General features: G+C 34.5%; 3 protein-coding genes across 4 annotated transcripts; 2 read left to right on the forward strand and 1 right to left on the reverse strand.

The window, feature by feature from the left end:
- Window positions 1–338: 338 nt before the first annotated feature.
- LOC125199570 (isocitrate dehydrogenase [NADP]-like) lies at window positions 339–4,592 on the forward strand. The gene is made up of 15 exons (XM_048097575.2): window positions 339–661; window positions 745–788; window positions 888–997; window positions 1,695–1,732; window positions 1,814–1,891; window positions 2,027–2,080; window positions 2,159–2,260; window positions 2,336–2,424; window positions 2,537–2,640; window positions 2,744–2,812; window positions 2,904–3,019; window positions 3,373–3,407; window positions 3,484–3,626; window positions 3,816–3,938; window positions 4,328–4,592. Exons 1-15 carry the CDS (start codon window positions 418–420, stop codon window positions 4,419–4,421), a joined length of 1,443 nt encoding a protein of 480 aa, XP_047953532.1. The 5' UTR covers window positions 339–417; the 3' UTR covers window positions 4,422–4,592.
- Window positions 4,593–7,375: 2,783 nt separating this feature from the next.
- On the forward strand, window positions 7,376–8,927 carry LOC125212707 (glutaredoxin-like). The gene is made up of 4 exons (XM_048112980.2): window positions 7,376–7,539; window positions 7,684–7,772; window positions 8,476–8,574; window positions 8,667–8,927. Exons 1-4 carry the CDS (start codon window positions 7,484–7,486, stop codon window positions 8,768–8,770), a joined length of 348 nt encoding a protein of 115 aa, XP_047968937.1. The 5' UTR covers window positions 7,376–7,483; the 3' UTR covers window positions 8,771–8,927.
- Window positions 8,878–13,215, reverse strand: LOC125212616 (uncharacterized). Of its 2 annotated transcripts, none has more exons than XM_048112865.2 (9): window positions 13,072–13,215; window positions 11,897–12,229; window positions 11,618–11,651; window positions 11,115–11,339; window positions 10,590–10,679; window positions 9,762–9,827; window positions 9,572–9,663; window positions 9,439–9,486; window positions 8,878–9,274 (listed from the first exon to the last, which is right to left on the reverse strand). In XM_048112865.2, exons 2-9 carry the CDS (start codon window positions 12,226–12,228, stop codon window positions 9,157–9,159), a joined length of 1,005 nt encoding a protein of 334 aa, XP_047968822.1. In that variant the 5' UTR covers window position 12,229; window positions 13,072–13,215; the 3' UTR covers window positions 8,878–9,156. The 2 variants fall into 2 exon arrangements, with proteins under 2 accessions (XP_047968822.1, XP_088922028.1); XM_089065902.1 differs by lacking the exon at window positions 13,072–13,215 and adding an exon at window positions 12,686–12,907.
- Window positions 13,216–14,231: the final 1,016 nt, after the last annotated feature.

The raw sequence follows: 14,231 nt of genomic DNA on the forward strand, positions 1-14,231 counted from the left end.
AATAATTATTTAAAATTTTATATTATTATTATTTTTGTTTATAAATAAAAAAATAATAAATATATTTTTAATTTGATATTTAAATCAAATATAAAATTTAAAAATCTTGCTATTTTTCAAACAAAAAATATAAAGTTATTAGGAATCATATTGCTGAGATTATTTTTTTCAGAAATTATTTTCCTTGTTAACTTTAATCAACCAAATATGACCTAAGAGATTAATGAAAGTAAAAAGGCTAATTACTTCTTCCTATTTTTACTTTCCGTTACTGGTTATTTCGATTTTTTATTTATGGGAGTACTTATATTTAGTAATTAAAGAAATCAAATGTATATCGTGACACGATTGGGGTTTTTGTTAACTCCGCAGCTAAACCCAGACAGTGAATTATTTAACCCGATCTGCGTCAATTAAATGCTCCGCCTCCTCCACCTTCTCCGGCCGACCGCCATGTCCATCGCTGCCGCTTCAATAGCTCCACTGCCGTCTCTCTCAATCAGGAATTCTAGATTACCAATCCGCCACAATCCAGTGCTCATCAATCGCTATTTTCTCGCTGCCAGTCCTCTCTCTTCCAGCTTCCCCAATGCCTCCGTTCGCTGCTTCTCCGCCGCCGCCGATAAAGTTCGAGTACAGAATCCTATTGTCGAAATGGACGGTAATTTTTTATGCATAATTTTTTTCTGTCACGTTTTCGAGTTGGTTGCTTCACTAATTTTTTGTATGCTTTGATGAATTTAGGTGATGAGATGACGCGAGTGATATGGACAATGATTAAAGACAAGGTTTGAGCAGACAGATTATTTAGTGATGTGTTCAATTTCTCTGTATAGTGGTTCTGTTGCGTTCCTCTTGTTGATTGTAGCGTTTTTTCGTGAATGTAGTTGATATTTCCGCACTTGGAATTGGATATAAAGTACTTCGATTTGGGGATATTGAATCGTGATGCTACTGATGATAAGGTTACAGTTGAGAGTGCAGAAGCTGCACTTGAGTAAGTTTTCCTAGTAGTGTTTGTTTTGGAATATCTTCTAAGAGATTGAATATGTTCTAGGATGTGAGTTTGTGGAGTATGCAGCATGGTGATGGTGAATTAATAATTGTCTGTCTAATTTATACTGTAGCAATTGAATTGGCTGAGTGTGGCTTCCAAGTAGGACTATATATTGGAGATCCTTGCATCTAATAATTAACAGTTTACACTCTGGTTTTTATGGAACTTAGAGGTGATGCTAATTCCTAATGGAAACATTTAACATGGTAGACATGCTGTAACTTCCAAGAGGCTTGTCGTATTGCAGCTCAGTAATTAGATGACAGATTGGGCATCCAAGAGCATAAGTAATTGGATTTTCTGGGGTTTTGAGCATGCAGTAACCATAAACTGCTTAGCACCATAGTCATGGCTGTGCAGTGACTGTAATACTGCCTTTGCCTTTTGAAACTTTTAGTTTCAGATAACTCAGTAGTGATAGATATGGAATAGTGTCACCTTGAGTGAAACATAACAGTTTAAATGATTCAAGTCTAGAAGCTAAAACACTGTTTATATACAATTACGGGTGCACTAGTGAGATCCCCACAATTTGAATAGCAAAGCAGATGGACTGTCAATAGAAACTAGAAAGCGGTTCTATTATATTGCTGGGATATGAAAACTATTCTTATTTATTCATGTGCATCCTCTCCAGGTACAATGTTGCTATAAAATGCGCTACAATTACTCCAGGTTAGTTTTCCCTACTTAATTTGTGATATAAAATGCTTTGCGGTTGTTAGAACTTAAAAAATAGCTACTCTCTCTTTTCAGATGAGGGCAGAGTCAAGGAATACGGGCTAAAAAGTATGTGGAGAAGCCCCAATGGCACCATCAGAAACATATTAAATGGTACGTTTGTCACATCTTATGTTTCTTTGTGTCAAAAAATTCTTGTCCTGGACCCCTGGTTTTCTTTTGCTTTTCATGTTGCTTTCCTGCAGTTAATAGTTTTGCTCACTGGTCATATTTTTATCCACTTTCTAGGGACTGTTTTCCGTGAGCCTATTTTGTGCCAAAATATTCCCAGAATTGTTCCTGGTAAACATTTCACTTCTAAGTTGTTGATGAAAGTGAGAATCCAAAACATATTTCAGCTGTTGTAATCCTATTTTACAGGCTGGAAGAAACCCATTTGTATTGGCAGGCATGCCTTTGGTGATCAATATCGTGCTACTGACACAATTATAAAAGGACCTGGGAAACTTAAAATGGTTTTTGGTGAGTTGATTATACTTTATGAAATTGACTATAATTCCAAAGCATTTATGAATATTTATCATGGTTGTGTCTTAGAGCCCGAAAATGGGGATGAATCTGTAGAACTGGATGTGTACGATTTTAAAAGTCCAGGAGTTGCCCTTGCCATGTACAATGTCGATGAGGTTTGTCCATTTACTAATGTTACTACTTCCTATGGAATTTCTACCTTTTCTTCTAGTACCTATTCGCTCTTATTCGTACCCTTTTTCCTAAATCATTGCAATACTTATTCAGTCTATTAGAGCATTTGCGGAATCATCCATGGCAATGGCATTTGGGAAAAGATGGCCTCTCTACTTGAGCACGAAGAATACCATCCTGAAGAAGTATGATGGCAGGTAATAAATGATTCATCCCCTCTAAACCATCTCATAGTCTAATGCGATTTGTGACATGGATAGAATGCCTCACAGCATTATCATCATTTTTTTACTGTTTCAGGTTCAAGGATATATTTGAGGAGGTATACGAAGAGAACTGGAAGAAAAAATTTGAAGAACATTCAATATGGTAATGTCTATACCCTGATACGTAGTAGCTCCATAAGCTGTTATATGTTATTCTCTTAAATGCTTACAGAAAGTTGCTTACCTTTATGTAGGTATGAGCATCGATTGATTGATGACATGGTGGCTTATGCGATGAAGAGTGAGGGTGGATATGTCTGGGCTTGTAAAAACTATGATGGAGATGTACAAAGTGATTTACTCGCTCAAGGTGACTTATCTTCAAAAGTTTAATTAACAGCAGATAATCTTACTCTTTTATCCAATGAAGTTTGGAAACAAATCCCGAGTTTATCAATGACAAAATCCAAGTACCCCTAGTATCCCATTCGCCATGCATGTCAAACTCATTGTGCATTTTTGCTCAACTCCAAAAGTATCCTATCAAATTTGTGGTTCAGTTTTTATACTTTGTTTTGATGGTGCAACTTATGTGGTTTCCAGGATGTCCATCACAAGATGTAAGAAACATGTAGAATTTGATTTGCTTAGATCGTACTTAAAGAGCAACATGCCTACTAGTTCATTGTTGTAAGTTTGGCTGATATTTCTTTCTTAATGCAGGATTTGGTTCTCTCGGGCTCATGACTTCCGTTTTGGTTAGTTGTTCTTGGGAAATAATTTCGAGCATCTCATAATACCTCTTTTTTAGCTAACAATTGCATAGCTTTGCAGTTGTCTGGTGATGGAAAAACATTAGAAGCAGAGGCTGCTCATGGGACTGTAACCCGTCATTTTAGGCTGCATCAGAAGGGACAAGAAACCAGCACTAACAGTATTGCCTCTATATTTGCGTGGACACGGGGATTAGAACATAGGTAAGGTTTTTCTATGTTTACGAGTTTTGTTCGGGTTATCCCTCTTTTCGAATCTTTTGAACTTCACATCCTCATTCTCCTTCAGACTAGCACCCGTGTCCTTTAAACCTTGTTGATCTGATTAGATTCTTCATTTACACAAGTATTAAATTTTGGTTAAATAATCACACATACTGACATCTCTATCAGAGCCAAGCTTGATGGAAATGAAAAGCTGCTAGTGTTCACCCACAAGCTAGAAGAAGCGTGCATTGAGACTGTAGAATCTGGAAAGATGACTAAAGATCTCGCTCTTCTAATCCATGGGTCAAAGTAAGTCGTGCATTCTCTATCATATGCAATTTATTATTTGGCACCAGATTTCTTACACAAACTAATGTATTCCCACATTAATTTAAATGGATCAATAACTTGTTTTTTTATTAAAAAAAACTACATCAATAAAGTTTCGAAGCACTTAAAGACCATCTTTATACTCGACCAAAGCCGTTGTTTACGTCATTGCTAATCTCATTGGCAAAATTTGATGGTTTGCAAATCTTATGACCATTTTTTCATAATAAAAAAAAACTTGAACAGTTGACAGTCAAACGATTTGGTGACTGATCTTCGCTAGTTTAAATTACTTGCTTCCGACTACCTGATAGACTCAACCTCAGTCCATTTGCGAGCATGATCTAATTAGTGTGTTTCATATGTAGGGTATCGAGGGAGTTTTACTTGAGCACTGAAGAATTTATAGATGCTGTTGCACAAAATCTCAAGTCGAAGCTTCATCCCCAGGTAACTGTGTAGCCATCTTGATCCATCAAATCTGCGGATTTTGGTATAGCATAACTCGCTTCTTAACTGATTTGTGGGTCAAAATTCATTTTGTTGTAAATGTTATGTGACATGTGATATGCAGTATCTCTAAATTTCAACCAAAATATGAATGGAATCAGTGGAATTATTTTACATTGAAAACATGTCCTTTTAGATACTATTTTTTTCAGAGGTATTATTTCTCTCTTTTTCTTTAGGGATACGTGATTCCTATTTAGCATTTTATGGAGAAAAGGTGAAACATAGTTTTGCAAATTGGATTCGTTTGGATCACATCGAATTTTAAAAAGAAAATAAAATCAAACTGATTGGCTACCTATACTTATCTCACAGAATCCAGGACCATCACAATAGCTAAGCACACAATCAAGACCCGTTCTCTCAAATTTGATTTTACGAGAGAGATTATTCCTATTATTCTTTCAAATACTAAGAATTCGCTTGATACCATCAAATTGGAATTATATGAAATTGAAACTATATAGATTTGAATTTGAAGTTGTGGTATTTTAATTTAATTCTAATTTTTTTTTGGTAAAATTAAATAATTTTTTATTTCAAATTCTTTGTTTGGCATATTATAAAATCAACCAAAATTTGACATTGATATATACTACTAGTAGAATATTATGTTTAGATATTTATATCAATTATAAAACTCTACGTTATTTTATAATATGTTTGAGTTGAATGTGCGACAGTGCGAGTGTGTATGTGTTGTGTGCAATGTTGTGAGTGTTTTGTGCAGTGTGCGTGCAAGGTGTTGTTGTCTATGCATGCACACAATGTTTATAGTGTGTTGTGTGCAATATTGTGTGTATTTTGTGCGGCCTGCATGAAGTGTGCACACACAATGTGTGTAGTGTGTGTGTATATTGTGTGCAATATTGTGTGTGTTTGTGCAGTCTGCAATGTTTTGTTATCTATGTGTGCACAGAATGTTTGTAGTGTGTGTTGTGTGCTATATTGCGTTTGTCAATGTGTTGTTGTCTATGTGCGCACACAATGTGTGTAGTGTGTGTGCGCGTGCACTGTGTTGTGTGTGTAATATGTGTTTCACTGGTACCCAATTTTTCAACTATTTAAATTATCAAATATTTATTTTGATTATGGAATTTAAATCATAGAATTGAGAGGATTTAAAATTGAATTTCAATTCTAAATTCAAATTTTTAATGGTACAAACAATGAATTTGAAATGAAAGATATAATTACAAATTCACATTATCAATTCCATGATATCAAAGAGATACTAAATAATTTTGATAACAATGTAAATAATTGGGATGTACTCCGTATATCATTTTATCAAAGATGAAAAAATAAGAAATTTCGAAACCTGATTAAAGATACTATGTAGTTTTGATGGTGTATGAGCCCTCATAGCTTTAACGTCAATAGTAATTCTTGTAGGATTATTGGTGCATGCCAATGCTATATATAGAAATTTGATAGCGTTTCATTATATACATGAAGGAGAATATAATTTTATAATCCTGGTCATATATTGATCGGAGAGAAGCCATCTTATAACTTGGCTTCGAAAATAATCTTAGAAGAAGGATATTATACATGAGTAGGATAACAAGCGAGTATGATTTGAACTTTCAACATTTTGATTAGAGATTAGACAACCATATTATATTGCAACTAGAAGTGAAAAGACAGTGGAAACTCTAGACTTGTCAACTGTTCACAATCTCTAAGTTGAAAAGACAGTGGAAACTCTAGACTTGTCGCATAGTTGAAAATATATAGAGTATGTAAAATTGCAAAATATAATTAATAGAGTACTTAAGGTAGTTATTCAAGTTGAATTTCATAGCATATTAACGCAAAAAATCACTCCAAGCAGAATATATATTCAACAATTATCAAGTGAATTGGTGGGACACAACATTGACTTCAACAAAACTATAGGTTCAATTACTTGAGAATTAATTATAGTTCATAGCTTTCACTTTCAGAATTTTTGAGTTTATAATCTTAATTTTGATTTACTAATTTTTTTTCAGTTTATAGTATATTACTTGAAATTCCAACCTTTTCCAGCCTCAATTTTGATAATATTTGTAATTATAATCTTTGAAAAAAAGTTTGACGCCCAAAATGTAACTCAAAAAATGTTGTCGGTGTTTTTGTATCAAAGATATAAAAAATAGTACTGTAGTAATTTAAAGTTGAAGTTATGAACTAAAACAAATAAAAGTTCAGGCTAAATAAATCAAAAGAATATAAATTTAAATTCTAAATAAATCAAAATTAAGATTATTAAGTATAGTTGACGTATTATTTAATCTGGGCAAAACCGTTAAGTAAACGGCACGAATAATTGTGAACGTGTTTGACCATGCAATGAAGTGCGCATTAATTAGAAAAGAGAGATATTTATAAAGGCAAATTGGCGGAGCAATAAATTTGATCAAATTTAAGGTCGTCGCTTAATTTCAAAAATCAACCTCATCAAAAAATTATGAAGGCGAAATCTGTTTGGAATTATTTTTAAAACCGATCACCCAAATGTAATAAATTATTGACATTAGGGACAATAAACAAATATGATTAATTCGGTACTTTTATAAGTTACGAGATTGGCCAGAAACCAGCCAAATGTTATGATTTAAACAACTATTCACTTTTCGGTATGACTAAATGACATCGTTTAATTCACTGATCGTGACATCTACATCTGATATCACGACTGTTATATTAGATATAAGTTGACCACAATATTTTGTTGTTGGATCATTTTGAATAAACCAAACTTCATAATTTTTTCGGTTGATTTTTAAATTATGAAACTGACCATAATATTCTTAAAAGAGAATTATTAATAATTTCCAAATTTATGAGATTTTTCCCCCGAGAATGTGCCCTATTTAAAATATAGGCCCAATACATTTATTGGCACGACAATAATAATTACTCCATTGGATTACATATTTATAAATTCCGGCTCCACCACGGTAGTATAGCTCATACTCATACTTTACCACTCTTCCATTTCTATTCCACCTTCAAGAGAAAAAAACATGGCACTTCCCAAAGCCAAGGAAATCGTTGATTCAAACCCCGTCGTCATCTTTAGGTCTCTCTCTCTCTCTCTCTCTATATATATATATATATGTGTGTGTGTGTTTTGAGCAAGGTCTATTCGATCATCTCAGAATTGAGAGGTTATATTGATATGTTTTTATGGTAACGAATATTTTGTGTTGATTTGTGGCGGCAGCAAAACATACTGTTCTTACTGCTCGACGGTGAAGAAACTGCTGACGGAGCTCGGAGCTTCCTTCAAGGTCATTGAACTCAATGTTGAAGGTCTGTGCTTTCTTCAATCGCCTGATCTTTTTAGAAAAAAGTAAAAAGATGTGGCGATTAGTGTTTTTAGGTCCAGATTCGAGAAGATAATTCCTGATTATATTGGGACTTAATTTTAATGAGATCCATCGTGATATGTCTTCCATGTATGATACTCTATTTATCATAAAATATTTAATTTTAGTGATTCATATTGCAGCATACCAAAATATACATTCAAAAATATTTTATGTGATCTAACTTGAAGTAATACTATTTTACTTACTTTTGCTTTCTATTTTTTGAATTAAAATTAATTTTAATTCAAAAAATAGAATTTTATCCTTAGGTACCTAAATATCCTAACTCCTAAGGCACCTAATTATTTACATTAGTAAATATATTTGTATGATATGAACTCTATTTTGATATCTACCATTCTGACAGCTTCTTAGAAAATAATCATACTATAAGATTGTTGTTAATTCTGGTCCAGAAGATAAATCTTAACCAATAACCAAACCAAGGTTCGATAACCGATAACCGATTGTGTAGGATATGAGCTCAGTTCTGGTTATGAAGTCTGCTGGGCTCGGTTATCAGTTCTAACCGATAACCTTGTTCTTGTTTCCAATTTCAATGATTTGTCTATTATATTTGGCTCCAAATCATGTTTCCGTTCCGCTTTCAAATGTATACTGCATTACTGACACCCGGAATGTAGATGATGGAAGTGAAATGCAATCCGGTCTGGCTGAATGGACCGGGCAGCGCTCCGTCCCGAATGTGTTCATTGGTGGCAAACACATAGGCGGCTGTGATGGTATTCAACACTTACCTTACCTTACCTTGCCATTTTTGTGTGTTGCCAATTTGGTGAATTCTGTTTCACGCCCATCTACTTGTATTTTGCAGCAACCACTGCGTTGCATGGTGCTGGAAAGCTCGTTCCGTTGCTGACTGAAGCTGGAGCAGTTGCCAAAGCTGATACCTCAGGAGGTGCCAAAGCTTCTATCTAGACTACCAATTATGCTCCTTACTTGCAAATGTTATCATACTCTACAGCTCATAATCTTATGTTACTTGTACTTAATTAAGAATTATGACTGTGCCGTACTTGCACATGTTATGTGAACTCAAGATTTGATTTGATCAATAATAAAAAAGGTGCAAGCATGTCCCCTTTTCACTTATTTTTATGTATGAATGAGGTAAAAGAATCATAAATTTCTAGCATCCGACAGCAGTTCCTTAAACCCTCCAAACTCGGTCGAAATAACATACCTTCTATATTCGGTAGCTGTGCACACATCACAAGACACGTTCGATCTTCCACACGATTAATCCAGGGCCAATTCTTGATGAACTTTCTTCCATTACAAAACACGTTTGATCTTACAAAATTTTACGGGCTATACTGATATGAATGAGGGAACCATCGGGATAGTAACCAATGTTTCACTTTCACAAACATGAGGAAGATGGCATAGCAGGGAACATGCATCAAGGCTACCACCAGGTACCTGCATGATAAAAATTGGACGAGAAGGACGTAGAACAAAAGCTGCTCAGATACACACATGACTATTGAGATCAAGAATGTAAAGGCAGGAAGTTAAACACAAAGTATTCTAAATTCCATTATAATAAAAATTGACATAATAACTTAATAAGTGATCGAACTCACCACACTGGAGCGAGGTCTACTGATAGATCAAGAAAAGGATACGGCCACCTGACACAGAAAAACAATCACCAGAAACATCATCAGTAAGATTTGTTTCACTACAAATAAAACTAAATATACGAACTGTAATTACCAAATTGAGACGCAGGCATGGACAATCCACTCAAATATGACATAAATACCCGTCAACAAAATGAAGTAAGAAATCCGGAACCATGGGAATTCCTGAGAACAAACTTTCAAGAATATGCTTAATCCAGATAATACTAAAGCATGATTCTTTTATTAACAAACATATATGATATCCATATCCCGCAGCTCACCAGACTACAAACAGCTGTATCCCCAAGGAGCAAGATAGCATTTAGCGAGTGTGTCACAACTGTCAACTAACCCAAAATAAGAAGACATAGTTTTAGATTGAAGATGTAAAACCGAAAACTAGAGAAGTAAATACACATGCATGAAGCGGGCATTTCAAATCGTGAAATACCAAAACGCATAAATTTATTGTAAATTTTCTATGCAAGAATTATTCAGTACAATAAATTAACACACTCTAAGCCATAGAGGAAGTCTCACAGAGGTTATTACTATTACAGAATTCTAGGTGCTGCAGAAAAAGGAAAATTTACTGTGAGGAACAATGCAAAAAGAATAATGTGAAGAACTTTATAACAAGTGTCAAAGTGTGAGAAGTGACAAAAGGTGAAACAGATGACGATACTGTGATTTCCAACAGATTTAAATGTCTCCAGTCAAATATAACCTTACTATATCAGTACCCCAAAAAAACTATGCTCACAAGTCCATCATTTGCAGCAAATACAAGCAATCATGAGATTACCATGGAAAGAATGATGCAACAGACAAAATAAAGAGATTTTGGTAGAATATTTTAAATTAAACAAGAAGTCTGATAACCATTCTAATTCAAATAGCAGTATTCTTTCATGAATACATGTTTTTTTTCTATGAATTATGTTGATTCACACAAGGAGACAACTGCACAAGGGATTGTATTTCAAATAGCAGTATTCTTTCTAGAAGAAAAATGCAATTACTACATTCTTTAAGGTGTAATCAGTAAGAATGTAAGATGATGCTCAGAAGCAGAAGACCAAGGGATTCATGAGTAGATAAGCACTTACAAAACTCATCTCATAATCTCTCAGCGCCATGAATGGGAAAATCACAAGCCAGTAAACAATATCAGTGAGAGTTACTGCCCCTGCTGTCATCTGCTCAAGCAAAAACATGATTACCATTAGAAAGTGAGAACTCATAATTGATTTAAGCTGAAAAGTTCTTGACAGTCTCCATGAGCTAACAATCCAATGTGGTCAACACAGTTTATTTTGGAGCAGCGAACTGATCAAGGCATAAATATTGTCATTAGAAATGCAAATGATGGATTGGAAACCTATTTTTAAGAAATCCTCTTAGTAGCTAGTCCCATAAATTGTTATTCGACATCAAATCATGGATTTCATTTGCACATTAAATTAGGATCTCATGCAGCACCATGAGTAAAAACATTTTATAATAAACTAAAACCTAAAAATGGGAAGATTCCTGAAATGATTTTTCCAAATGATGAATTCATTTTATTGCTGGTCTACTTTCAAGAACAAAATTAAGCAGCTGTCTCCTTGATAAAAAACAACTAAATATACCTGGAATAAAACTTGATACAGATCATCCCACAAGTCGGAAGTTATTAGAGCATGGAGTATCCCACGATTGTCCAACTTCTTCCGAAACCTCATTCCATTTCCATTCACTCCATGTGCTAAGGGCACATGTAAACCTTGCTCCGTATCCTCAGTTAAATAGCACTTACTGTTGCTATCTGTTTTGGGACTGTAAAAACATCCACGTATTGAAAGCAACGATCCAAGCTGCATAAGAAATAGACAACATAAGACATGAGGAGAATCGATGGCTAAAGAAGGGTCAGTGTCTCAGTGACTTTAGAAGGTTAGGCGAGTTTCAAAAGCTCAAACAACATAAGAAATAGACAGCATAGACATGAGGAGAATTGATGGCTAAAGAAGGGTCAGTGTCTCAGTGACTCTAGAAGTAAAGGTGAGTTTCAAAAGCCCAAACAAAGTATTATGAACATTACTATGGGCTCATCTCATATGCAATCTGTCAGAATAGAAATCATAAAACATACCCCAAAATAGATGGTGACTAAAGTAAACGTCCACCTGCAAAAAACACGTGATAAGAGTAAGAAATGAGAAGCTTGTAAAGATAATCAGAAACATTTCCAGGAGTCAGTTGAAACTTGAAAGAAACCAACGAAAATCTTCAGATTGAATTATTATTCTTCATTTCCCCCCTCAAACTCATAATAACTATGCATGCTAAAATATAAGTTGCCTATGAATTTTCAGGTGCCTTAAAACATGATTCAGTTCAGAATACAATGACCAAAGGTAGAAGGACTCACTGAGTATAGTAGTGAAAAAGTTCAGCTCCATGTAAAGCAAGATCAAAAGACACAGCTGCCAAAAGCAGACCAAAAGCAATTATCCGAAAGCACATAAGGGAAATAGGATGAATTCCTTTTAGACAAGGTTTCCATGATTTTTCAGAGCGTATGTGCGAGCTCTCATGCTGGTCGCCCCCTGCATCCGATTCGGAATTTCCTAAATGTTCATATTTCCATATCAGAAATGCTGCGACAACCATAGGTGTCAAGACCCATACTGCACATAGAAAAACTCTCCAGTTCAACCAATAGCTCAAGGTAGTAGGATCATCATTGACGAGCAGCTTCATCCTGTTGAAGATACTGAACGTGTTAATTAAATCACTTCAAACAACTAAAGAAAATTAGCATGAGATCAAAGACCAGTATAGGCTTTCCAAATAACACACTTAAGGAAAAAAAGTTCTTTTACACAAAAACTTGTTTACACACATTTTTAGTTACAACCTAAACATATACAAAAGCAGGCACATATCACATTAAAATGACTATCATGATCCACTTATGAGCATCTATTGATCAAATGAAAGAAATAGGCATAGAATTTTCTTATCATAAGCGACCCTTGAAGCTACTACCCAATTCACTCAACAACATCACATAATTATTTCAGATGATCCGCGCCTTCTTGTATCTATCTCTACAAAGCCACCAGCTGAAGCATCAAACTCCTGCTCATCACTTCACCCTCTAACTCTAAGCATCCATTCAGTGTAATATATCAAACAGTGTTGGAAACAAACTTACTATAAGTAAAATAAAACAACTTCACAATTTTCTTAGTAGTAAATTTCAATGATCAACAGCTTTTTCAGCACCTGTGATTAATATTTTAAACTGCAAAACTGTATTCAGATTAGTTCAACAGAAACAAAAACATATTCATGCAATAGTACTCAACAACGTATATTCACACAACAAAAATAAAATCAAACAGCAATTGATGCATATTCGCAAGCATCTGGGGGGCATGAACTGCATCATATGCTTTCGCAAATCGCAAATCGCAAATCGCAAATCAAGTAAGCAGCTAAACTGCAGAGCATGAACAACTTAGTGCATTGAAGCAAATAATCACGCCACAGAAAAACAAACTGAATTAGGATCGGATCAAACAGGGAATGAAATTGTACCAAAAAATCGGAATATTCCGTGGGAAATGTGAATTTGAGAAGGAATCGAGAATGATTAGAATGAAAGAAGTTAAATTTGAGTTCAGCCTTTTTGTAGTATTAAAAAAACGTGTTGGAAAATTGAAATAGAACAGCTCGCAGCTTTAAATGAATGGACCCTATATTTAATTTTATGGAAATTGGAGTATTATATTTTATTTATTTTGGAAGCCTATCATTATATCAAATCTGGAAACCTATATTTACATTAAACTTGTAAGAGCATCTACAGTGGGATGGATGTCCCGACAGACGGGACAGTAATTAAATGAAAACTTTAAATATTATACAAACTCAAAATTATAATATAGATCATTGAAAAATATCAACAGATCACAAAAAAACATCAATAGGAAAATGTCAACATAATTTCAACGGTAGTCAATGATTTATGTTGTATTGATAATGTGTTGATACTGTGTTGACATAAAAATCTTAAAATTTTACGCTGTATTAATATTTATTGAAACAGTGTTGAAGCTGTGTTGAGAAGTTTTGAGTTTGTACCATATATAAGTTTGCATTTTATCACTACCCCCGGTAGACATCCCGACGAACTTCCCAAAAGCACATCCTGCCACGTCATAAGGACCTTCCACTGCACTGCCAAGTCATAAGGACATCTCACTGCACAATGACGGACATCCCCGACGGACATCTACAATAATAAAAATTCACAAATTCACAAATATGCAATTTACGGAATTAAAATTTCGACACGAATACGTGTAAAATGCAATATTTTTATTTTTTAAAAAAAACATACATATTTAAATTTTAAAAAAGTACATAATTCACCAAAAAAAAATTAAATCATCCCAAACCAAAAAACGATTCAAAGAAAGTACTTATGCCTTTAATCACTATAGTTTGCCGCTAGCCGAACGGGGTCTTGCTGTATGATATGTTTTTGTTTTAGGTCTTCATTTTCGAAGATAATACATGCGTTAGTGTTTTTAAAAAATTCGTATATATAGAGTTTGCAACGAGTCGTATATATAGAGTTTAAAAAAAATCAAAAAATCGGGACATCCGTCGGGACACCGCAACGACGGACGTCCCGGGAATGCCGCGGAACTCCGGTGTTCGCAGTGCTCGTCCGCGTCCGCCCCTTCGTCGCC

This window comes from Salvia hispanica, chromosome 2 (assembly GCF_029641045.1).
Source record: "Salvia hispanica isolate PSC_SH4W2 chromosome 2, Shi_PSC_v1, whole genome shotgun sequence".
In the NCBI taxonomy this organism is placed as follows: domain Eukaryota; kingdom Viridiplantae; phylum Streptophyta; class Magnoliopsida; order Lamiales; family Lamiaceae; genus Salvia; species Salvia hispanica.